The sequence below is a fragment of the Vulpes vulpes genome, chromosome 9 (genome assembly GCF_048418805.1).
Source record: "Vulpes vulpes isolate BD-2025 chromosome 9, VulVul3, whole genome shotgun sequence".
NCBI classification, from domain to species: domain Eukaryota; kingdom Metazoa; phylum Chordata; class Mammalia; order Carnivora; family Canidae; genus Vulpes; species Vulpes vulpes.
In genome coordinates, this window is record NC_132788.1 from 53,876,540 (window position 1) to 53,900,061 (window position 23,522).

At 47.6% G+C, this 23,522-nt stretch overlaps 1 protein-coding gene across 2 annotated transcripts in view; it reads right to left on the bottom strand.

The window, feature by feature from the left end:
* The window catches only part of ZXDC (ZXD family zinc finger C), a 45,700-nt gene extending 33,204 nt beyond the window's left edge, over positions 1–12,496 (bottom strand). Inside the window, exons 1-5 of one of the 2 annotated variants that reach the window (XM_025991642.2) lie at positions 11,073–12,496; positions 8,437–8,589; positions 8,264–8,342; positions 7,187–7,317; positions 2,003–2,173 (exon numbers count right to left, since the gene is read on the bottom strand). In XM_025991642.2, the coding sequence (XP_025847427.2) occupies positions 2,003–2,173; positions 7,187–7,317; positions 8,264–8,342; positions 8,437–8,589; positions 11,073–12,063 (1,525 nt within the window). In that variant the 5' untranslated portion in view covers positions 12,064–12,496. The remainder of the gene's footprint in view (positions 1–2,002; positions 2,174–7,186; positions 7,318–8,263; positions 8,343–8,436; positions 8,590–11,072) is intronic. The other variant, XM_072720128.1, reaches the window with a different exon arrangement.
* Between the last annotated feature and the right edge of the window lie 11,026 nt (positions 12,497–23,522).

Below are 23,522 nucleotides of genomic sequence, written 5' to 3' on the forward strand. Positions count from 1 at the left end.
AATAGTACTGATAAATGTATATTGCTTCTTTACTAAGTATCTCAGTACCAATAAAGCTTTAAAACAATGGCAGACATTCTTTAGAAAATTAAAAATGGAAAACTTTTTCAAAACTTTCCAAAAATTCCCATCTTCAGGATTTCATAAGGACGAAAAAATAATCATCTCAGTGTAAAGAGACACTAATTTGTTCAAAAATTTCCTATTTAGCACTGAAATCCAGATATTTACTATACATCTGCTATTACAAGGCCCCGATGTTTAGAAATTAGTAAACGTTAATTCTTACAGATCATCTAGACCAAGGTTACAATGGTCCAGACTCGCTCCAGCACTTCTCGGTCTACGTGACCCCAGACAAGTCCCTCTCCTTTCCAGCTCAGCTTCATCAGGGACAGAGCAGTGAAGATGCCCCTGCCCTGGGACTGCCATGAAGGGGGACTGCAGCAGCCCGTCCAGCACTTGACAAAGCCCCTGGCAGCATCCACAACAGCAGGTGTTCCCAAGCACATGCTTCTCACCAGGCTGGCCCCGGGACACCACCTCGTTATCTTCCCTGACCATGGCAAGGAAGAACGACACACAAGTCAGTCGATGGCACATTATGAATTCAGCCTGGGCAACAGAGGCACTACAGAGCCCCTAAGAGGTTCTCATGTGGACACAGAGCCTAAGGAAGCTCATGTGGGATAAGTCATGCTGTCGCTGACTGCACAAGTCCAGGAGCAAAGAGGCCAGGTATGCCATAGTGCCAGCTCAGAGTCAGAAGCAACAACCCGACCACTGAGGGCCTCTCAACGCCAACCTTAGGCTCTTGAGGATTCTGTGAGTGAGGTGACAGCCTCTGACAGGAGTCCTCCCAACACCTAGAGTTTAGAAGGGCAGCTTCTTTAAATCCCAGGCAGAATGGCAATTACTATTAAAGCCAAAGGAATGAAGTGACCACATCTAAACAGGATGGGAAGAAGCCAGACGAAGGACATTTCCTTTGGAGAACTAGGCAAATTCTCTTCTGTTTTATAGACGAGGGGACTGAGGCTTCAGGGCCTGTGCCCTGGCTTGGATCACACGGCTAGGAAGTGGCTATGCCCTAAGGCTAGTGCTGCCTGTCACACAGGTGGCAGGGAGGCAGCAGGCTCAAGTAACTGTAAGGCCAGCCAGCACCTTCCCTGCCAGGAACAGCAACCCTACCGCGCCCCAGGGGGGCAAGATAGTTGGAGTTCCGGGGCAGAGGCAGCGCGCAGCTGCCCAGACCCCTCAGAGTCCTGCTCAAGGGGTTGTGTGTGCAGTCACAAGAGGCAGACTGTCAGTCCCACTCAGCATGTGGCTAGATGACTAGGCCTTCAGGGGCCCAGAATCCCCTGACTATGACTACTGCTGTGGTTCCCTCTCTGCCCTCTCCTCCCCAGGCGCTCAAGCTCGGCCCCCTGCTCACAAGGTGCAACACCACTCTGGCCTTCCAGAACGTTTCCTCACCACGGTGGAGAGGAGACAGAAGTGTTCAGAGAGCATAGTAGGACAGGGAGAAAGGAGTGAAGAGAAACAGGGGACGGGAAGGCTCAGAATTCAGGCTCAAAACTCACAGAGGGAAACAGTTTTAGAAGACGTGCTAGGAAAAGCAAACCAAGTAAAACACTGAAAATAAAAATACATATACATAAATATTTCCCCGATAGATAGATAGATAGATAGATAGATAGATAGATAGATACACACACAAGTAGAAGACTGAATGCTCCTCAAGGGAAGCACTTCAGAAACAAGGGAGGGATTAAGGGTCAGAGGCAAGTGGCAGGAGAGACCCCAAAAGATGCCAATGCCACTAGGCTTCACAGCCATGGTCCATGGACTAGTTCAGATTTCACCGTGCTCAATTACTTTAACTCTAACCACGCAACTTCTGGAAGGGGCGAAGGACGGAAGGACAAGCTTTGGCTCCACTGACATATGTCAAGCATACACATCTTTGCAGAGCCCAAAGAGGGAAGTAAACCGAGCAGACCTGGGCGCTGGCTATGCTGTCGGACAACGTGTGCCTTCATGCTGTGCTTGGAGGTGAAGAGTCTGTTACAGCTGGAGACTGGGCAACGGCTTTTTGGAGCACCCACGTCCTGCAGGTGTTTCTTAGAGTGAATGTAGAGGCTGCTACGGGCAGAGAACCTGGCACAGCACCCTGGAACGAAAAGAACGATGAGTGGTAAAAGTGAAGATTCCTAAGGAACTGGTGCTGACATTTCCTCCCAACACAGTCCTAAGACAATGGTATGTCCAAGCTCTGGCCACTGGCCAGGGAAAGACACACAATACCCCTTGGGGCAGCATCACAAACATAAGGGACAAGGCAGGCTGCCCCAAGCTGGGCCTCTCTGGCATGCAGATTATGCCAGCTAGGAACAATCAAGGCCCAAAAGACTCAGAAATACATTTTGACATCTCTCTGCCTACTGCCTAAAAGCATTTAGATGGAGAACTTGCTCCAGCTACCACCACAGAGAACTACATTATGACACCAACTAGGTGGACAGGGAGGACCCAGCAAGGCCCATTTGATAAAGGCTTCTCTGCGTCCCACTGTTTCTGTGGGCCCAGCAAGCACTTGTTCACCAAAAATTTACTAGTTTTCATTTTCCTGTGAAATGCTTACCTTCCCTTTTAAAGTCCCAGATCCCTACCCACCCTTCTCTTTAGCTCAGGATGACATATATACTTCATTTTGCCTGTCTTTGGAATCTCATGTCTGTGTGGGTTTTCCACACACATGAAATTAAATTTTATTTTCTGTTAATCGGCTCACATTGGTTTAATTTAGTCCACCTAGAACAACTTTGAATAGCAGAAGAAAATTCTTCCTCCCTGACACAAGGAATTAAATTTGAAAGCAAACTATATTTAAAAGGAAAATTTTCTCCATCAGTTGTGTAGAAGACACATAACCTTGACAAGCCAACTCTAGACCTGTTTCTTCACCCATGACGTAGGCTGCCGGGGAAAGTCAGTCAAATTACATGTCAAACAACCACTTAAACGTTCAACTGCTAAAAATTTGTATCAGTCATCTGTATTTAGCTACTACTGTAAAAACTGGAACCCTATTTAGAGTTGGAAACCATCTTACAACAGATCACCAAAGCCACTTCCTCTTATTTTACCACTGAAAAACTGATGCCCAAAGGGATGAAGCAAATGACCCTAAATCAGGAGCACAAGTGGAGCCTCGAGGGGGAACTGCCTTGCTGACTACTCAACAGCTTAGCCAGTCAGGAAGACCACAGACCGGCGCGTGTGTCAGAAGGAAAACAAGACAAATTAAAAACAACACCTTCCCCTTACCTCCCACTGCTGGAGCTCTGTACGAGTACACACAGAGTTGGGAAGCACAGTTCTTGGTAGCTACAAGCCTGTGGCGTGGTATGGACATATAAACACCCAACTGTCCTAACAAAGGGCAAAATAAAACCAGTGCTCATGCATAAAGTGTTCTAGCAGCAGAAGAAACAGCATACCTCTTGAGAGAAAAAAAGGTTTGAAGAGGTAGGCAGCATTTGAGGTGACTAGAACTTGACAAATGATAAGGGGACACACAGCAGAGCAGGAGGGTGTGTGGGCCAAGGGAGCTGCTATCTGAGGTGTGGAGGCCACAAAGTAGGGTGGGTAGAGCTTGGATTCTGGAGCCCAACTCTAGCTCGGCCCCTACTGGCCATGTGGCCTTATTTATTCTTCCTGGATCTTTTTGTTTTCTGTAAAGCAGGAATGGCCCTTGCCTCACAAGGGCTATAAAGACTACATGTAAACAATGCCAACCTACAGAGTGCTCGCACAGTGTCCAAGAAAATGGAACAAGCATCACAGCACTTGTAGCACCTTCCTGGGATGGCGAGGTGGAGCTGCTGGAGTCTAGGGCCTGGGAGAGGCCTATTTTAGGAAAAGAGGCTATGAAGATAGAATACAGCCAGATGACTAAAGATTTTGGCTGCCTCTGAAAGGAGTTTTGAACTTACTTCATTTTCAAAGGCAACCTCCAGCTTGTTTCCAGGTCAGGCTCATGAGAACATTTGGAAAACACACAAGAGAGCAGACGCCTCCAGTCTCACCCTGAGGTACACTGCTGGCAATGTGTACTTTGCTCCACACAGTCCCCAGGAATACTCTGTACACACAGTGTCCCTCGCCCCCCCTTGTCCAGCTGGGACTCCTCAACACAGGCTTAGGGAGGCACGTCATAGAGCAGAGGCACCAAAAACACTTGCTACCAATCTACTTTGCCAAGGACAGGGATCAACCACAACAAGGAGGTGTGCCTGTGGTTTCCATTTTTAAAAATATTTGCTAACTCAATAGGAAACAAAATATACTTCATTTTCACTTGTATATCCTTTGGTGGCCAGGAATGTGACCATTTCTCCCTGTGTGTTAATGGCTGTCTTTTCCTAACTGCAACATTATCTACCAAGATTTTTATCTATTCTTAATAAATCAAAGCTATTAATACCCAGTACTCCACACTTATACCAAGTTATCCCCACCCCAAGGAGGGGCAGAAATGGCCCTCAATGACAAATGCCATGGGAATCTCCTCAACTCACACCTCCCAACCTTGACTCTATACGCAGCGCCACACATACTAGAGAGGCCGCTGCCACCGCCCCCACGCACGCTTGCGCCATCCTCAGTCAGCCATCCCGCCCTCCCTCATACACACTCCCTGCTGTGTAACCCTACCCTGTCTCCTATGTTACTATGAAAGATGGGTGGTGGTGGTTTTTTGACTTTTTATTGTTTTTAAACTTCTATTATGAAACATTTCAAACATTTCAAAAACAGAAAGAATGGTCTAGTCATCCAGGTTCAAGAACTCTCAGCCGGGGATCCCTGGGTGGCGCAGCGGTTTGGCGCCTGCCTTTGGCCCAGGGCGCGATCCTGGAGACCCGGGATCGAATCCCACATCGGGCTCCCGGTGCATGGAGCCTGCTTCTCCCTCCGCCTGTGTCTCTGCCTCTCTCTCTCTGACTATCATAAATAAATTAAAAAAAATTAAAAAAAAAAAAAAAAAAGAACTCTCAGCCGATCCAAGAAAGGGTTCTAGGATCCTTTCCCAGGACTCCGGCCCTCACCTCCTCCCCCAGGAGGAGAGCACTCTTCAATCAAGCACCACTGGTCACCCCCTCTGCACCTGCCTCCACCTGCTCAAAGCTCTCCAGGACACAGCTACTGAAAGGCAGAAGCCACCCCTTCTTCTGTAGCCATCTAGCACCCTTCCTCTTTCCCTCCGTCACAGACTACCTCCTGCTTTACCCTACTCCACCGCTCAGGGCACTGGAGCAGGGTTCTGTGTAAGCTTCTCCACTGAACCTTGAACCTCAACCCTCACCCTGCAAGACCCCACGGACTCTGCCAGAGGAGCCCAGGGTCTTCACCGAGCTGTCGCACCTCAGCACTCAGGACTGACTACTCCCCTTTCCCAAACATCCTCCTCTCTTGGCTTCAGTGCTGCTAATGTTACCACTCTTCCCATTGGTTCTTAAGCCCCTCCCATGGTTCCCCTTCTTCTTTTCCACCTGAATTTGTGGCGGTCCCCAGAGTTTTTGTCCTACGCCTTTTTTATTAAATAGCAGTGATAACAATCACAATAGGTGACATTTGCTGTTTTCTATATGCCTTGATTAAACCTGTGACCTAGCAGGGTCCTCTCACGACACCCTGTGTGGTTTTATGATCACTTCAAAGATGAGGAAAAGAGGCAGAGAGCGCTGGAGCTGCTTGTCAGAGGTCACAGAACACCCTAAGTAGCAGGCCTGGTATTGGAGTCCGGGAAGCCTCAGGTCCTCAATCACCACACCACACTGCCTCTCTTCAGCCTACAGCGATCCTTGAGCACTGCATCTACTTCTGTGGCTTAAATCATCACTACATGCTGCCTGCCGCACTCCCAGCCCACCTCCTCACCAAGTTCAGCAAGCAGTGTATCCCTGCCTCCTGAGTATGTGAAGCTGGAAAGCCTGTGGGCACCTAAAATGCATGCAGCACATTGTGCTCCTCCAACCATGGGCCCTGTGTGTCCACCTCCAGTGAGATGCTGGCCCCAACTACTGCCTCACCCTCAAGCCCTCCTCCCAAATCCATTACCAGGTACTGCTGGTACACTGCCTAACTCCCAACTCTCCCACCTGTGCCTGCTCTACCTTCCCACTGCCAAGCTCCATGGCGGGCACCGGCCATCTCCTCAGGAAACCAGATGCAGCCTGAGCTCAAACACGGTCCCATCACACCCCTGCCCCGAGCACCCAGCCTGCTGCTCTCATCACTCTGGGAGACACCCTACACTGGCCTCTCCTGCCTCCTCTACCCCTAGCTAGCTCTGCCTCCTTTTGCAGCTGACTGGGAGACCATTCCCATGCCCCCACCCTAGGAACCTTTGTGGTCCCACAGCACCCTATAACTACTGGCCTACCTGGTGTGCCCCAACTGGAGCTCCGATACAGGGGGAACTGTGTCTTTATTAAACTACCTGTATTATCTTCACGTTATTCTAGGAACTGGTCTTAGCTTCAAATTGGTCTTTTCCAGATAAGGAAAATAGAAGCTAGCCTGGTATCATCAACTTAGGGCAGGAGGAGCCAGGAATCAGATTCACAACCATACACTGACCTGCTCTGCCCCTCTAGCACATCTGCAGCACTTACACTAGGGCCAGCACAGAGAAGTCAAGCCACAGAGCTGACTTCTGGCCAATGAATCGTGCCTTCCATGTTTCAGAGGAAAAAAAAAAAGAGCAGAGGCAATGCTTTTCTTAAAAAGCATTAAAATCCTAATGCTTTTCTTAAAAGCTAGACTAACCTGACTGCTGTCCAATCACATAGCTACCACTTACTGAATCTGTGATAGGTGCCAGATGCCAAAACAGCCATTTTTCACATGTTATTTCACCTAATCCTCACAACCACCAAGTTAAACCGGTAATAACTAGAGCCACAGATCTAGTGAGAGCACCTCAGAACCAAGAGTCAAACCAGTCTGTTCTTTTCAACACACTGTTCCCAAGAGAGAGCAATTAAATAAAAACTGGCCACTTAAATCAAATGCTGCAACTTATACTCACCTTGTCTAAAACTTACCTTTAAACAACTTAAACTTACAAAAACAAGGACATGTACTAGTTTATAGCTCAAAGTAATATATTAAAATGTACCTTCCACGGGACACTCAAATGGCTTTGTACCCAGGTGGGTGATGCTATGGCCTTTCAGGTGCTCTGCTCTGGTGAAAGACTTCCCACAGCCTTCAACGGGGCAGGTAAACCTCCGGTCATCATCATGTTTCCTGCCAGAAAAGAAAAACAGGGAACGGTGATTACAACACAACGTGGAAACACCAGACCTCAGAGGTGATTCTTTGTTTAAAATTCTGCAAATTACAAATTCTTAGCATTTAAAGAAAATGATCCATTACATTTCAGAGAAAATCTTAATTCCATACAGCCCATGTGGGAAGGTTTGCAATTTAGCTAACCCTGTAATCAGAAATTTGACTTTAATGACAAGGCTGATGGGAAAGTCAAACACAACAATTAGCGCTGCTCCATCTAGGAGCAGCTGGGTCCCAAATGTATTGCTGAAGCTACTTCTAACGTTTAGAAATCCGGATAACAAACGTGGTTTCCAAGCTACAGAGGGCAAAGAGAAGGATGCACAGAAAACAACTGCAATGTTAAAAGGACCCCCTCAAGTCCATGCATAAACATTGTCCTTTCCTAAGTAATGTTGCTGTACTGAAACCCCTCAAATCTGCCGCAGCTGTGCAAGCACAGACAGACAACCCAATCTCTGTCCCAAAGCAAACCAGGGAGAATAAGAACATCGAAGGTAGAGTTTTTGTGAAGGTTAAAGGAGACACATCTGTAAAGTGCTGAACATCACCTGCAAGCAGGGAAAGCCCCCCAAGAGCATCGTTACCAGCACGGAAAGTTTGTAATGACATCAGAAAAGTTTCTTCCACAATGTTAACTTGTTTTACACATCGAATGAGATAGAAAGCACATAAACTACATTTAAAAAGCAGCATATGTAGAAAAACTGACATTTAGGTGATCAGATTCTGAGCGGTTTTCTTTTCATAGCTTTCTGAACTTTCTAAACTATCTACAATGGGCTCCATTTCTTATAACTTAAAAAAAAAAAAAAAAAAGACATATTTAATCCATAGGCTTCTACTACTAACAACTCATTCGTTGTCTTTACTGGTAATTCAACCAAAACATAAAGATTACCTTTTGTGCCGTAGGAGTTTAGACATGCTGGTGAAGGTCCAGCCACAACTGTCAGAGTCACAAATAAAAGGTCTTTCACCTTAGAAAAGAAAAAATTACACCACATAAGCATAAATGCAAACTACCACAAAGACAAATCTTAGGTGCAAATAATGTATTCTCTAGCTCATTACCTGTATGACTTCTCAGGTGAATTTTCAGGCGACAGGCTTTGTCATATTGTTTGCTGCACCCAGGAAAAGAACAAGAAAAGAGTTCTTGTTCCCTAAAGTGGGCTCGGTTATGGGAAAACAGAGCACTCACTGTGATGAATGTCTTCTCGCAGCCTAAACGAAGAGAAAACAAACCCTGCTCACTGGTGTGACAAAAAATCACATAACACAGCTAAACTAGTTACCGCTCCAGGACACTATTCACACTGAAGCAGATGAGAGAAAATGAATCAGAAGCACTTCCAGAAAGTTACAATCACTGTTACAACCACTGACATCTGGCTTTGTAATAGTGACTAAGGGCAGCCAATAAGCACACGCAGGCCACCTGTTGTGATGTGACTTGGATATGAAGCAAGCGATCAAAGGAAAGTCCTCCAATCACAGCCACGTGCTCCCATTTCCATAGCATGGATCTTTCTCACATTTTTTGAACTCAAATGTCAACGCTGTCTGTGTGAGGCCAAAGAAAAGCCAAGGAGAGAAATTAGATACTAAGGAACAAGGAAACTATCTGGGAGGGTTAAACTTGGAAGGGCCACAAACCATTGTTCTGAGACTCGTCCGCCTCCACAGGTGAGCCTGTGTCCTCTACAATTACAAATGCGCTCCCTGACATCCTGTGTACACGACAGCAGCTCCTGCTGTCACCTTGCTTCTCCTTTTGCCTATTTCACCAGGATTCCCTGACATCAAAGGAGGCTACCAGGGTCATCTTCATTCATAATGACCATTTCTTTCACTCCCATCTTCAACCCCAGCTGAGCTACCAGAAAGGAGCCTACCTCAGCAATCCCCAGACTTCCCCCATCAATTGGCTCTCCTTTGACAAAAAGGTTCAGTGCTTAAATAGAATAGAAAATACCAGGTTGCAAGATGCTGACCAGGTAGCTTTGCGGCAGCTCTTTCCAGAGCCTTTAACATGCTACCACTGTGCCAAGCAGATATATGCTGCACATCACTGCCTCAAAGCGCTAGTCCCAGGAACCCTACTTTCCCTGCCAACATTTCACTGGGAAATGCTTAACTTCCTAAATGCCCTAAAATCCTCCTCTTCCTCAGCATAAATCTGCCCTCCCTCCCTACTCTATTTGGGCTTTGGTGTACTCACGTTCTCCCAAGAAGTAAATTTCTCTGCCTTAGCAAGAACCGCCCTCCCTGCAATCAATAGTCAAGTACTTTGATCCTGCCCCTGCAATCCTTCCTACATGGAACCCCCCCACCATTCCCACTGCCTCAGTGAACTCTGGTCTAGAACATTGAATGGGGCTTCACTGGTCCCTCCCCTGAACCCACCCATGTTGAACACCATTGATCATCCAACCCAAAACTCTCAGGGGGACTTCTCACCCTAAAGCAAGCTAGATCCCTAATCTTCCTAGCATTATACTTGGAATGATGCTCTTTGTGCATTTTATCAGGGAGCGCAGTATAAGCCATTGACATTCAGCGTATAAATGAGAAAGGCTCCGAAACAGTGCTCCAAATCAATATTCTCCATGAAGAGGGATGAACAATACCATCCAAAAGTATGTGAGAAAATATTAGGACCCACTGATACGTGTTTTTCATTTCTTTTCAAAATCCTTATATCCTTATATTTAAGCGTATTTTATAACATACGCGTTACTGTAAGAGCACTGCACATATTTAATACATCAATACACATGCAGGGTGCATGCTAGACACATAGGTGAGGTTTTGTTTTAATGAAGCACACCCTTCCAACTTTAATCCCCACCTCACACCACTATGGTGGCCCACATTCCCTGCCTTGGCTTTGCAGTGTCACCCACTAGCACTGCCTTCCACCCCAGCCAGAGGCCACAAGACAACTCCTTCCCAGGCAGGAATCTTCTTTTCCTCCTGGGGAGGCACACACTCCCTCTTAGACCAGCTGAACCTATCTTGGTGGAGTTCACGCTTTCAGAGCCTGCAGGTGTAGACAAGGACAGAGAGGAAGGCACCCTCCACTGGATTTTATCCACATTGCGGGGCCTCACACCGCTCATTTATAAAACGAGGCTAATTTTTAAAACTTCCCAAGACCGTGAAGTCCAAAGGAAATAAAAGCATAAAGTGCCAGAAAACTGCACTGCACCACACACCTATGACTATTCCCTTAGGGCCTTAGGGTGTTGCATCTGGCCAGAGTCATCTGTGTTCCTCCCACACTGGAGCGTGTGCCACGTAAATACCTGCTAACTGAACTCCACTCCTGAAAGATCCCAGAACACAGACACCTGACTCCTAAGGCAAACCTCTAGGAAGATGCTTCATCGCCCTCATTAACCTGAAGCACCTTAGGAGGGGCCTGCTGCCCCCACCGAGGGGAAGGCAGGCTGTAATTACTGGCGCTCCCTGGCTCCTGAGTCCCCATGGTAATGCGGGGTGGAAGTGTCAAACCGAAATCACCTGGAGAGAATTGGGACACAGACACCACAGGGCTCCGCTCCCGCCCCTCACTCTGGGCCCACGGAATGTAAATCCTGCCCCACCGAGCAGCCGGGAGCGGGCGGACGCCGCACCCGCCCTGCGCGACCGAGTCTGCAGCTTGGGGCCCCGGGAGCCCCCCGAAGCCCGCGGCGCGCAGTTACCGGGAAAGTCACACTTGTAGGGCCTCTCAGGTTCGAAGTGGCTGCGCTGATGGGAGCTGAGTTTGGCGTGCGTGGGAAAGCGCTCGGAGCACACCTCGCACTTGAACAAGTTCTCCTGCTCGTGCCCTTTCATGTGCGCCTTGAGGTTGTACACGGTGGTGAACTTCTTGCCGCAGCCGCCCACCGGGCAGCCGAAGGGCCGCAGCTTGTCGTGCGACTGCAAGTGCCGCTTGAGCTTGTAGGAGGTAGTGAAGGCCCAGCCGCAGCCGTCCAGGGGGCACTTGAAGGGCCGCCGGCCCTGGCTGCTGCCGTGCGTCAGCAGGTGCACCTTGAGCTGGTGCTTCTTGGCGAAGGAGAGCGCGCACTGCGGCTCGGGGCAGCGGTACCCCGGGGCGCCGAGGCCGGGTCCCTGGGGGCCGCGGCGGCCCTCGGCCGGGCTCGCGGCCTCCTCTCCCGGCGGCGCGGACGGGCCCCGGGGCGGCGGGCCGGGCTGCGGCGGCGCGGCGGCCAGCGTGAACACGCCGTGATCCAAGCGCACCAGCAGGTCCTGGCTGTTGATGGTGACGGTGCCCGCGAGGCCCGCGCCGGAGCCGGGGGCGGCGGCCGCACCCGCGCCCGCGCCGCTGGGGCCCTGCTGAGGGCAGCCGGGGGGACTCGCGCCAGCGCCGGGCCCACCCGCCCGCCCCCCGGGGGCCTCGGCCGCCGCCCCGCGCGCCACCTCCAGCAGCACCACGAAGGAGTCGCCGCCGTCCTCGAGGGGCGGGGGACTCGGCCCGGGGCCCGCCGCCGCCGCCGCCGCCGCCCCCGCCTCCCCGCGCAGCGGCCCCGGCCCGCCATCTTCCGGGCCCCGCAGCAGGAGCAGGCGGCGGCGCGCGGGGCCCGCGCCGGGCGGGGGCCCCGGGCCGCGGCGGAGTCTACCGGGGCCGCCGCCGCCGCCGCCATGTTGGGCCCCGCGCGCGGCCGGCGCGGCGAGCAGCTTCGGGAGGTCCATCTCGGGCCCAGCCGCGGCGTCCCGCCGCCGCCTCGGAGGAAGCGCGGTCCGCCCCGCCCAGCCGTGCGCGACGCCGCGACGAGGCAACGCCAAGGCCGGGTGCGGAGCGCGGCGGGAGTCGGGGCCCGAGCTGCGCGTGCGCGTAAGGCGCGGGGCGCCGCGCGAGGCCTGCCGGGCTGGGAAGGGTCTGCGCCGCGCAGGCGCGTCTGCGGCTCCTGCCGGGCGGGGGTGGGGGCGGGGGCGCTTCCGCCAATCCGGCTCCCGCGGGCTGCGCTCGTCCTCCGTCCGCGGGGCGCGACGCTCGCTGGCCGCACCCCGCGTGTCTGCCGCCTGGTAATGGGTTAGTCGCAGCGGCCGACTGCCTTCACCCTCTCGGGTGTGGAGACGCTGAGGCGCAGGCAGCCTGGGTGTCGTGCCCGAGGCCACAGCCAGGACGGACCCGGTGCGCGCCCCCTCCCGCCCCCCCGCCCGCACTCCTCCCCCTGCGCCCCCACTGAACCCCGCACCGCCCCAGCCTCGTCCCTTGCTGCCTGAGGCCCCGCCCCGCCCCTCCGCGGACTCCGCCCGCAGCCCCTCCGCCCTGCCTCCCAGCGCCGGCCGCGGATCCGAACCGGCTTCGCGGCCCTCCTCTCGGGGACGCCGCCCTGGTCCCGGCCCGCCCCACCCTTCGGCCCAGCCTGGCCTCTGGCCTTCCACGGGCGCGCGTCAGCTGTGCCCCGCTCGCGCGCCCCCGCCCCGCCCCGCCCCGCCCCGCCCTCCCAGCCTGGCAGGCCGCGCCCCCGCCCCCGCCCCCGCCCCCGCCCCGCCCTGCCCTGCCCTCCCAGCCTGGCTGGCCGCGCCCCCGCCCCCGCCCCGCCCTGCCCTCCCAGCCTGGCTGGCCGCGCCCCCGCCCGTTACCCCTCTAGCTCCGTTGCTGCTGTTCTCTTTGCCCCTTTCCTGGCGAAGTCATTGTCCGTGTGGACTCGCCCCGGACAGGAACGGCGCCCACCTCGTTCACAGCTGTACACCCAGAAGCCAGCAGCAAAGACCTCAGTGAATACTGACGAATGCTTTGTCATTAGAAGTACTTTGAATACAAGATCTATGTATGAATCCATGTCCCAGAATATAGACCATTCAATATTGGACGAAAGAATGATCTTTTGCACAAACGGTCCTAGGACAAGTGGATGGATATCCACAGGTGAAGACACAAAAAGTAACTCAAAATGGATCAAGGACCTAAATGTAAGAGAGAAAACTAAAAACTATTGGAAGGAAACAGTGTGTGTGACCTAGGACTACGGGATGATAGCCTAGATATGAAACTAAACACACGCAATGAAGGAAATAAAGTGGGCTTTGTCAATACTGGAAACTCCTTTAAGTCAAAGAACAGCGGAAAGAAAATGAAAAGCAACCCACAGGATACGAGAAAACTGCAAATCATATATCTGATAAGCAGCTACTGCATAGAATATTTTTAAAAACCCACGATTCAACAGCAAAAACACCACCCAATTTAAAAACAAAGGATTTGAATGCACATCTCTCAAATGTCTATTCAAATAGACACGTACAAGTGGGCAATAAGTACATGAGAAGATGCTCAACAGCATTACTCATTACGGAAATGCATATCAAAACCACAAGGAGATAACATTCCTTATCCTGTAAGAACAATTTTTTTTTTTAATGAAAGAGAAGTGTGAAAATGAAAAGTTGGAACTCTCATACATTTCTGCTGGAAATTTAAAACTATGAAGCCAGTGTGCAAGGAAGCTTGGCAGCTCCTCAAAAAGTTAAATATAGAATTTTCATGTGACCCAGCAATTCCACTCCTAAGCATATGCCCAAGAAGAATGAAAAGACATTCACAAAACAACTTGTTTGTGAATGGTCATAGTGGCATCATTCGTAATGCTGCATAATAGAAAGTGGAAACAACCAAGTGTCCATCAACAGACAAATGGGTAGACGGAATGCACACAAAGGGATATTATTCAGCCATAAATAGGAATGAAGTACTGATACAGGCTACAACGTGAGTGAACCTTTAAAACATGCAAAGGGGAAAGTGCCAGACACAAAACACCATGTACTATAGGGTTCCACTGGTATGCCCAGAAAAGGTAAATCCATAGAGCCAGAAAGTAGATTAGTAGTTGCCAGGGGACAGAAAGGGAGGGGAAACTGGAAATCATGGCAATGCACTACAGTGTTTCTTTTTGGCATGATGGAAATGCCCTGGAATCAGACAATGGTGATGGGTATGTAAGACAGTTGAATATATTAAAAACCACTGACTTGTACACTTTAAAATAGTTCTGATTATGTTCTGATTGGCTCTGCTAAAAATGTATTGTTGGGAAAAATCATTGTCAAACATTGTTTAGAAGGATCCCATTTGTATAAGGAGAGAAAACTATACCTATGTTCACATGCTTGCATATCCTTAGAAAGTTTCTAGAAATATACACAAGGCACTGCTAGTACTTGTGACTACTTCTAAAGTGAGGTAGGGAAAAGCACCTTCACTTAGTACTTCTTTTCTGTTGGCACTATTTGCTTTTTTTTTTTTTTTTAAGATTTTTGTTTATTCACAAGAGACACACAGAGAGAGGCAGAGGGAGAAAAGCAGGCTGCGTGCAGGGAGCCCAATGTGGGACTCGATGCTGGAACTCCAGGACCACACCCTGAGCTGAAGGCAGACGCTCAACCGCTGAGCCACCCAGGCATCCCCTATTTGCTTTTGTTTTAGATCATGACTGGGATTTGTTTTTTGTGGTTTTATTTTAATTCCAGTGTAATTAACATACAGTATTATATTAGTTTCCAGTGCACAATATAGTGAGTGATTCAACAATTCTAAACATTACTCAGTGCTCATCAAAATAAGTGTACTCTTAATTGCTTTCACCTATTTCACCCATCCCTCCCCTCTCATAACCACTAATTTGTTCTCTGTATTTAAGAGTCCAGTGTCTTGTTCATCTCTTTTTTCTGTTTCTTAAATTCCACATGAGTGAAATCATATGGTATTTATCTTTCTCTGGCTTACTTAGTATAATACCCTCTAATTCCACCCGTGTCATTGCAAATGGCAAGATGTCATTCTTTTTTATGGCCAAGTAATATTTCATTTTGTGTGTGTGTGTATCATATCTTCTTTATCCATTCAACTGTCGATGAATATTTGGGCTGCTTCCTTTACTTGGTTATTGTAAATAATGCTGCTATAAACATAGGAATGCATGTATCCCTTTAGATTAGTGTTTTTGTATTATTTGGGTAAATACTCAGTAGTCCGATTACTGGATCATAGGGTAGTTCTATTTTTAACTTTTTGAGGAACCTCCATACTGTTTTCCACAGTGGCTATACTGGTTTGGATTCCCACCAACAGGGTGAGAGGGTTCCCCTTTCTCCACATCCTCGCCAACACTTGTTGTTTCTTATGTTGCTGATTTTAGCCATTCTGACCGTTGTGAGGTGATATTTTATTGTAGTTTTGATTTACATTTCCATGACAAAGATTGGTGGTGAGCATCTTTTCATGTGTCTGTTAACCATCTGTATGTCTTCTTTGGAGAAATGTCTGTTCACATCTTCTGCCCATTTTTAAATTGGATTATTTGGGGTTTTTTGGGCGTTGAGCTATATAAGTTCTTTATATACTGTGGATATGAACCCTTTATTAGATATGTCATTTGCAAATACTTTCTCCCATTCCATGGATTGCCATTTAGTTTTGTTGATTGTTTCCTTGGCTGTGCAGAAGCTTTTTATTTTGATGTAGTCCCAATAGTTTAATTTTGCTTTTGTTCCCCTTGTCTCAGGAGAGACATATCTAGAAAAATGTTGCTATGGTCAGTGTCAGAGAAATTACTGTCTATATTCTCTTCTAGGATTTTTATGGTTTCAGGTCTCATATTTAAGTCTTTCATCCATTTTGAATTTATTTTTGTGTATGGTGAAGAAAGTGGTCCAGCTTCATTCTTTTGCTTGTAGTTGTCCAATTTTCCCAACACCATTTGTTGAAGAGACTGTCCTTTTCCCATTGGATATTCTTGCCTCCTTTGTCAAAGTTAATTGACCATATAATCATGGGTGTCTTTCTGGGTTCTCTAGTCTGTTCCATTGAGCTACGTATCTATTTTAGTGCTAGTATCATACTGTTTTGATGACTACAGCTTTGTAGTGTATCTTGAAATTTGGGATTGTGATACCTCCAGTTTTGTTCTTTTTCAATTTTGCTTTGGCTATTTGAGATTTTTTTTTTTTTGTGGTTCTATACAAATTTTAGGATCATTTGTTCTAGTTCTGTGAAAAATGCTGTTCATAATTTTGATAGCGATTGCATTAAATCTGTAGATTGCTCTGGGTAATATAGATATTTAAAAAATATTTATCCTCCCAATCCATGAGCATGGAATTCTTTCCATTTATTTGTACCATCTTCAGTTTGTTTCATCAGTATTTATAGTTTTCAGAATACAGGTCTTTCTCTTCCTTTGTTAAACTTATTCCTAGGTATTTCATTATTTTTGGTGCAATTGTAAATGGGATTGTTGTCTTAATTTCTCTTTCTGCTACTTAGTCATTAGTGTATAGAAATGCAATGGATTTCTGTATACTGACTTTGTATCCTGCAACTTTACTGAATCCACTTATCAGTTCTAATAGTTTTTCTAGAAATCCTTCAGGTTTTCTACATATAGTATCCTTTCATCTATAAATAGTGACAGTTTTACTTCTTCCTTACTAATTTGGATACCTTTTATTCCTCATTGCTGTGGCTAGAACTTCCAGGACTATGTTGAATAAAAGTGGTGAGAGTAGACATTCTGGTCTTGTTCCAGACCTTAGGGGAAAAGCTCTTTGTTTTTCCCCATTGACTATGATGTTTTTCATATGTTGAGGTATGTTCCCTCTAGAGGGAAACGTTAAAGGTTTTCATCATAAGTAGACATTGTACTTTATCAAGTGCTTTCTCTGCATCTATTGAAATGATCACATGGTTTTTATCCTTTCTTTTATTCATGTGTTGTATCATGTTGATTGATTTGCAAATCCTGAACTACCTTTGCATCTCAGGAATACATCCCACTTGATTCTGGTGAATGATACTTTTAATGTATTGTTGGATTCAGTTTGCTAATATTTGGTTGAGACTTTTTCTTTGTTCATGAGAGATATTTGGTAACTATAGAATTCTTAACATCATGAGTGTTTTTAAAGTAATTTTTATAATTAAATAATTTATTTCCACTATGGAAAACAGTATGTGGTTCTTCAAAAACTCAACATAGAATTACCATGTGATCCAGCAATTCCATTCCTGGGTAAATACTGAAAAGAACTGAAAGCAGAGACTCAGGTATTCATACAGCCATTTACATAGCAACATTATTCATAGTAGCCAAAAGGTAGAATCAATCCAAGTCTGCATTGATGGATAAATAGCTAAACAGAACATGGTGGTTTATGGTTACAATGTACTATTATTTAGTCCTCAAAAGGAAGGAAATCCTGACACGTGTGATAACATAGATGAAGCTTGAGGACATTGTGCTATATGAAATAAACTAATCATAAAAAAGGATAAACCCTGTATGATTCCATTTATGTGAGGTCCCTAGAGTTATCAAATTCATAGAGACAGACAGTAGAATGGTGCTTACAGGGGTTGGGATGGACGGAGGGTGAGTTAGGGCTTAATAGATTCGGATGTTTTCCATTTGGGAAGATGAAAAAGTTCTGAACATGTATTGTGGAGATGGGTGCACAATCTGAGTGTACTTAACGCCACTGAACTGCACTCTTAGAAGTGGTTAAAATGGTAAATTTTATCACAATAAAAGAAATTTTGGTGGGACTGTGGATGAGTTGCATCTTTTCAATTTTTCAGCTTTTAAAAGATACTTCTAGGGGTGCTGGGGTGTGGCTCGGTGGATTAAGCACCTGCCTTCTGCTTAGGTCATGACCTCAGGGTCCTGGGATAGAGCCCTGGGTCAGGCTCCCTGCTCATCAGGGAGTCTGCTTCTCCTCCCTCTGCCCCTTCTTCCACCCACTCTTGCTCACTCTCTCACTCTCTCTCTCAAATAAATAAATCAATCTTTTTTTTTTTAAAGATACTTCTGATATTTTTCACAACTTTTTTAAATGGGTGAAATCAGCCTGACTAAGCATTTGGCAAGGACTCATTTCACCCTTCCTACTGCCAGAGGTACTCCATCACTGCAAATAATAGGGCTTATAGTGAGGAGCAGATGTGTGAACTCATATGCTGGGCTGTTCGGTAGTGTCTCCATCAGAGAGAGAAACCCTGCAAGCATTTGTGTATAGGAAGTGGTTTGGGGCAGCTAGAGACAGACTGTGGTTTGGGGCAGACCAGCTGACACACAGGTGCTTGTCACATTTGTTTGCATTTGGGGAAAAATCTCACCAGCCCAGATGTTGCTGGGTGCCCAACACTTTAGTGGGGCACAAGGTTACAAGAATACCTAGTTCCAGGGGTCCCAAAACAGACCAAGTTCGGCCACTCAAGCTGTCAAAACCCAAAGACAGAGAAATGAGCAGTGGCGAAACAAGAAAGGAATTAATTTAGCGAGGCCACCATCAGGAAGACAGCAGACTAGTGTCCCAAAGACTGTCTCCAAAGTGCCGAAAATAGTTCCTGGTTTATAGCAGGAAAATGTGGGTAGCTGTGTGCAGCTGGGCAGTGAAGGTTTTATCCTGGGCAGGGTCTTGCTGGCTCAGGGTGGTCCTTACTGCTTCAGGGGGCAGTTTCATTCCCACTAGGGGATGCTTTGCCACAAGGGTCTTTTGCCTGAATTAAGAGACAAACTGAAAAGAAGAATTTAATGAATTACAAAGTACAGATTGAGGTCAAAACCAAGGATGCTGAAGTCCACTTTGAGCACTCTGATGGCATCCCTGTGGCCTTTGAATTGCCAATGTCCATGTGCAGGGCATCACAAGTTCGGGCAGGAGTAGGGATGGACTGCAGTTGGGAGTTCCAAAGTGTATGTTTTTTCCAACACCACTGAGACAGGGAAACTAAAGGGACCCAGTAAAAACTGTTTGTTTTTTTTGTTTTTTGTTTTTGGACTCTTTTCCTGCTTCCATTCTTGCTAGGACCTGTTCCTCAGCCTTACACATGCCTCATGGAACAGATATGTGTGTCCTTCTTATAAAGATCAAGGAATTAATGGTTTCTTTGGAGGCTTCCAGCACAATAAGGCAGTATCTAAGGAGTGGCCGGTCGTGTCATAAATACTTTCCAAGACCACTGACTCACCAAGACCCCTGGCTCCAGGGCGTAAGTGACTTACGGAGGACACCTAAACATTTGTCTGTGTTCCTGGATGCCCAAGAAGACACCAGCACTGAACCACAATCCTCAGTAAAAACCACAGACTCTAAGCAAAGTTGAGATTCAGTCATTTTCCTTTCCAAGTCTCCCAGATGTTCTGTCTATATGTGCACTCTCTCTGTCTGCAATAAACTCTGCTCTCATTTCCTCTCAATGCATTTGATTTCTATACTGCACAAAGCCAAGGATCTTCTTGGCTGTCCTGTGGGTCCTCAGACCTGGCCAGCCTGTGTCACCACCAACCAATTAGCCCAATTCTGACTATCTACCTGCAGATAGCACCAGATTGCCTAGGTTATGAGCTCAATCCTCCAAGACTATACCCGCCTGCCGCCCACACACACACCAGTTGCAAGACCAGGTTGCTTCTGATTGACCAGCGATAGATTGGAGGTTCCCATGACCCCTTCCTTGGCTTTGATTCCTATGCTAGAGCGGCTTGCAGAGCTCAGAGAGACGTTTTACTTACCAGCTTACCAGTTTATTATAAAAGGACAGAACTCGGGAACACTAGGGAGAAGAGATGCATAGGGCAAGGTACGGGGAAGGGGCTCAGAGCTTCCATGCCCTCTCAGCATGTCATTCTCCCCAAATTTCCAGGTGTTCCCCAACCCAGAAGCTCTCCTAGCCCTGTCCTTTTTGGGTTCTTATGAAGGCTTCAATACTCAGGCATGATTGATCAAACCATTGACCATTGATGATTGGTTCAACCTCTAGCTCCTCTTCCCTCTCCAGAGGTCAAGGTATAGGACTGGAAGTTCCAACCCTCCCATCACTCCTTGGTTCTGCTGGCAACCAGTCCTCATCCTTAGGTATTATCCAAAAGTCATCTCATTAACTAATAAACTCAGATGTACTTGAAAGAAGTTTGTTATGAATATCAAAACACCTTGATCACTCTTGCCAGTTAAGTTAGGAAATTCCAAGGGTTTTTGGAGCTCTGTGCCAGAAATGGGGATGAAGACCAAATATATACTTTTTATTATAAATCAAAATATCTCCATAGGGGATTTCTGTGATGGTTAATTTTGCCCATCAATTTCAGTGGGCCATTTTAAACATTGTTTCTGGGTGTGTTTCTGAGGGTGATTCCAGACAGGATTCCTATTTAAATGGATGGCTCTTCTGCAAGTAGGTGGGCATCTGCAATCTCTTGAGATCTCAATCTGTTGAGGTCTAAAAAGACCAAAGGCAGAGGAATAGGAGTTCCCTGTTTCATAGCTTACTGAGCTGGGACACCTCATTTTATCTTTTCCTGCTCTGGAATGGGGATTTACACCACTGTGAGCCTGGTTCTCAGGTCTTCAGACTTGAACTGAATTATGCCTCTGGCTTTTCCAGGACTCTAACTTAGGGATCCATGGGCCTGCCATAATATATACAGCAACAACATCTATATGTAGATATCTATAGCATTCTCTCTCTCTCTCTCTCTCTCTATATATATATATATATATATATATATACATATATATATGCACACACACACATATGTACAGATACATCTTCTATTGGTTCTGTTCATCGAGAACGATAAAACACAGAGATTGACATCCCAGCAGAGACCCTGCAGGTGACGCACAGTGGGAAGCAGTGTAAGAAACCAGCATCTCAAGCCCAAGAAGGAACAACAAGCACACTTGGCTTCACCATTGGCGGGCAGAAAGGACTGGTAGGGGCTGTGGCAAACTGGAAAAAACAAGCCCAGCCCCAAGGAGCCTCCAGCTGATTGCTGACACAGAGGTGGTGAGGGCACAGTCACCTGATCTCTTGGTTTCTTTAAGGAAACTGAAAATCTCAATATTTAAGTGAAATCTTCCAACTTGTAAAATTTGGTGACAAAGCCAAACATATTTAAAGAGGGCAACTCAAATCTGCACCCCCCACCCCACATGCTCCTTGGAGGAAGCTACTGGAAAGCCTGGGGCAAGAGAGCTCATCATTTAGCTGAGCGCTCCTGAACTGGCTTGTGCTAGCCAGGAAGGAAGTCATCTGATTCCCAGGGAGTTCCCAGAGGCTACCCAGGGAGAGGCCGTGACTACATTCACAATCTTGAATTTTTAGGGAAACTGAAGCCTGTGCCCATCATGGCCAACTGGTGTCTATTTTAATCATTTTGATGAAAACATCTCACCATAGACTACACATCTCTGCTTTCTTAAAAAAAAAAAAAAAAAAAGACTGAACTGGACACAGAAGCCCTTTAAAACATCAGTTCCTGTGTCTGCCTGAGACATGACCAAATGAGCCATACTGCTCCATTCATTCCACAGACACCAAGGCTGCCCAACTCCCTGCTGAGCCCCATGATGGCCCCATTCTGGATGTCAGTTGTCCCTTCTGGCAGGTGGCAGCAGGCTGTGACCCAGGGCAGCTGCCTACTTGCTGGCATAGCTTGGAATGGAACCAAGAGGGGGTCTGAGGCCCATGCACATGGCTGTCCGCCACCTGAGCCATGGCCTGAAGCTGGCCATTGAGCCCTACCTGGCTGTCCTTAAGGGAAGGTGCTGGATGGGAAAAGAAAGATTGTCCTGGTCTTAACGTTGAACATATCCTCTTTGTTTCTCCATAGGAACAGGGAATGTTCACACAGATACATGTCCCAGGGTGCTTTCATGGAGACTTGTTGACAGTCAATGTAGGGATTTAGTACTGAGCTTGCTGCATATGACAGAAGCCCTCCTGGGATGGCTTTAACAGGTGAGGATAACAGAGTCTGGAGCGGAGCCAGCGAGGCTGGTACAGCAGCTCCATACGCTGCCCAGAGGCAGGGCAGCTCTGCCTTCCCATGAGCATCCTCCATGTGCTTCTGTGGCCCTTGTGGTCACAGCAAGCTTGCTTTGCTTCCAGGCAGCACACCCAAGGTTCTGGCAGGGGGAAGGACCTAGGGCAAAAAGCAATCCAGCCTCACCTGCCCACTTTTGTTAAAGAATATCCGCTTTCTCAGAAGTCCTACCCTGTAGACTTCTAGCCTCATCTCATGACCAGGACAGGGTTAGTGGTCACTCCTAATCACAAAGCAGCTTTGAAAATCAACTATGTTTTAATGCATATACTACTGCCCAGACAAAATCGGGGCACAAGAGAGTGGCCACTAGGGAGGACATAAACAGTGCGGAGTGGTTGAAGACACAGACCCCAGCTAGATTGGTCTCCTCTTTGCAGGTGTCGGGGGGAGGCATGGCTCCTTAGACACCCATCCCCCAATCTCTTTCTCAATTCTCTGTTAAGGTGGTCATTTGTCAGTGAGCTCCAGGGGCTGAGTTAATGCCAGTAACTAATGAAAGGGAGATGTGTAGTCAAAGGTGCCCTGCTTTGCACAGTGAGGTCATGGGGCGGGGGGTGGGGGGGGTGTCTCCTGGCCTGGACAGCCAGCACATGTGGTAGGGCCACTCAATCTGACTCCCTGCTTGGCTCTGGATGTTTACAGGGGAGGGAGTAGGCCTCAACATCAGTAGGTGGGGTGGGAAGGGAGGAGAAGAGGGGCAGGAGATTCATCCCTTCACTTGGCTGCTTTTTATAACCTGGGTAAGAATAAAGCAGAACCAGAGTCCTTTGCTGAGATGCAGGTGTTACACTCTGTTATATAGCATAGAAAACTGAGGTTTGGGGGCACCTGGGTGGCTCAGCGGTTAAGCGTCGCCTTTGGCTCAGGTCGTGATCAGGTCCTGGGATCGAGTCCTGCATCAGGCTTCCCAGAGCAAGCCTGCTTCTCCCTCTGCCTGTGTCTCTGCCTCTCTCTGTGACTCTCTTGAATGAATAAATAACATCTTTAAAAAAAAGAAAACTGAGGTTCAGAGAGGCCATGATCTCCAAGGTCCTGGCAGGCAGGATTAGGAAAAAGCTAAGGATTGCCAGGCCCCCACATCCACTTACTAGTTTAGGAGAAATTTTTATTTTTATTTTTTAAATAATAAATTTATTTTTTATTGGTGTTCAATTTGCCAACATACAGAATAACACCCAGTGCTCATCCCGTCAAGTGCCCCCCTCAGTGCCCGTCACCCAGTCACCCCCACCCCCCGCCCTCCTCCCCTTCCACCACCCCTAGTTTGTTTCCCAGAGTTAGGAGTCTTTATGTTCTGTCTCCCTTTCTGATATT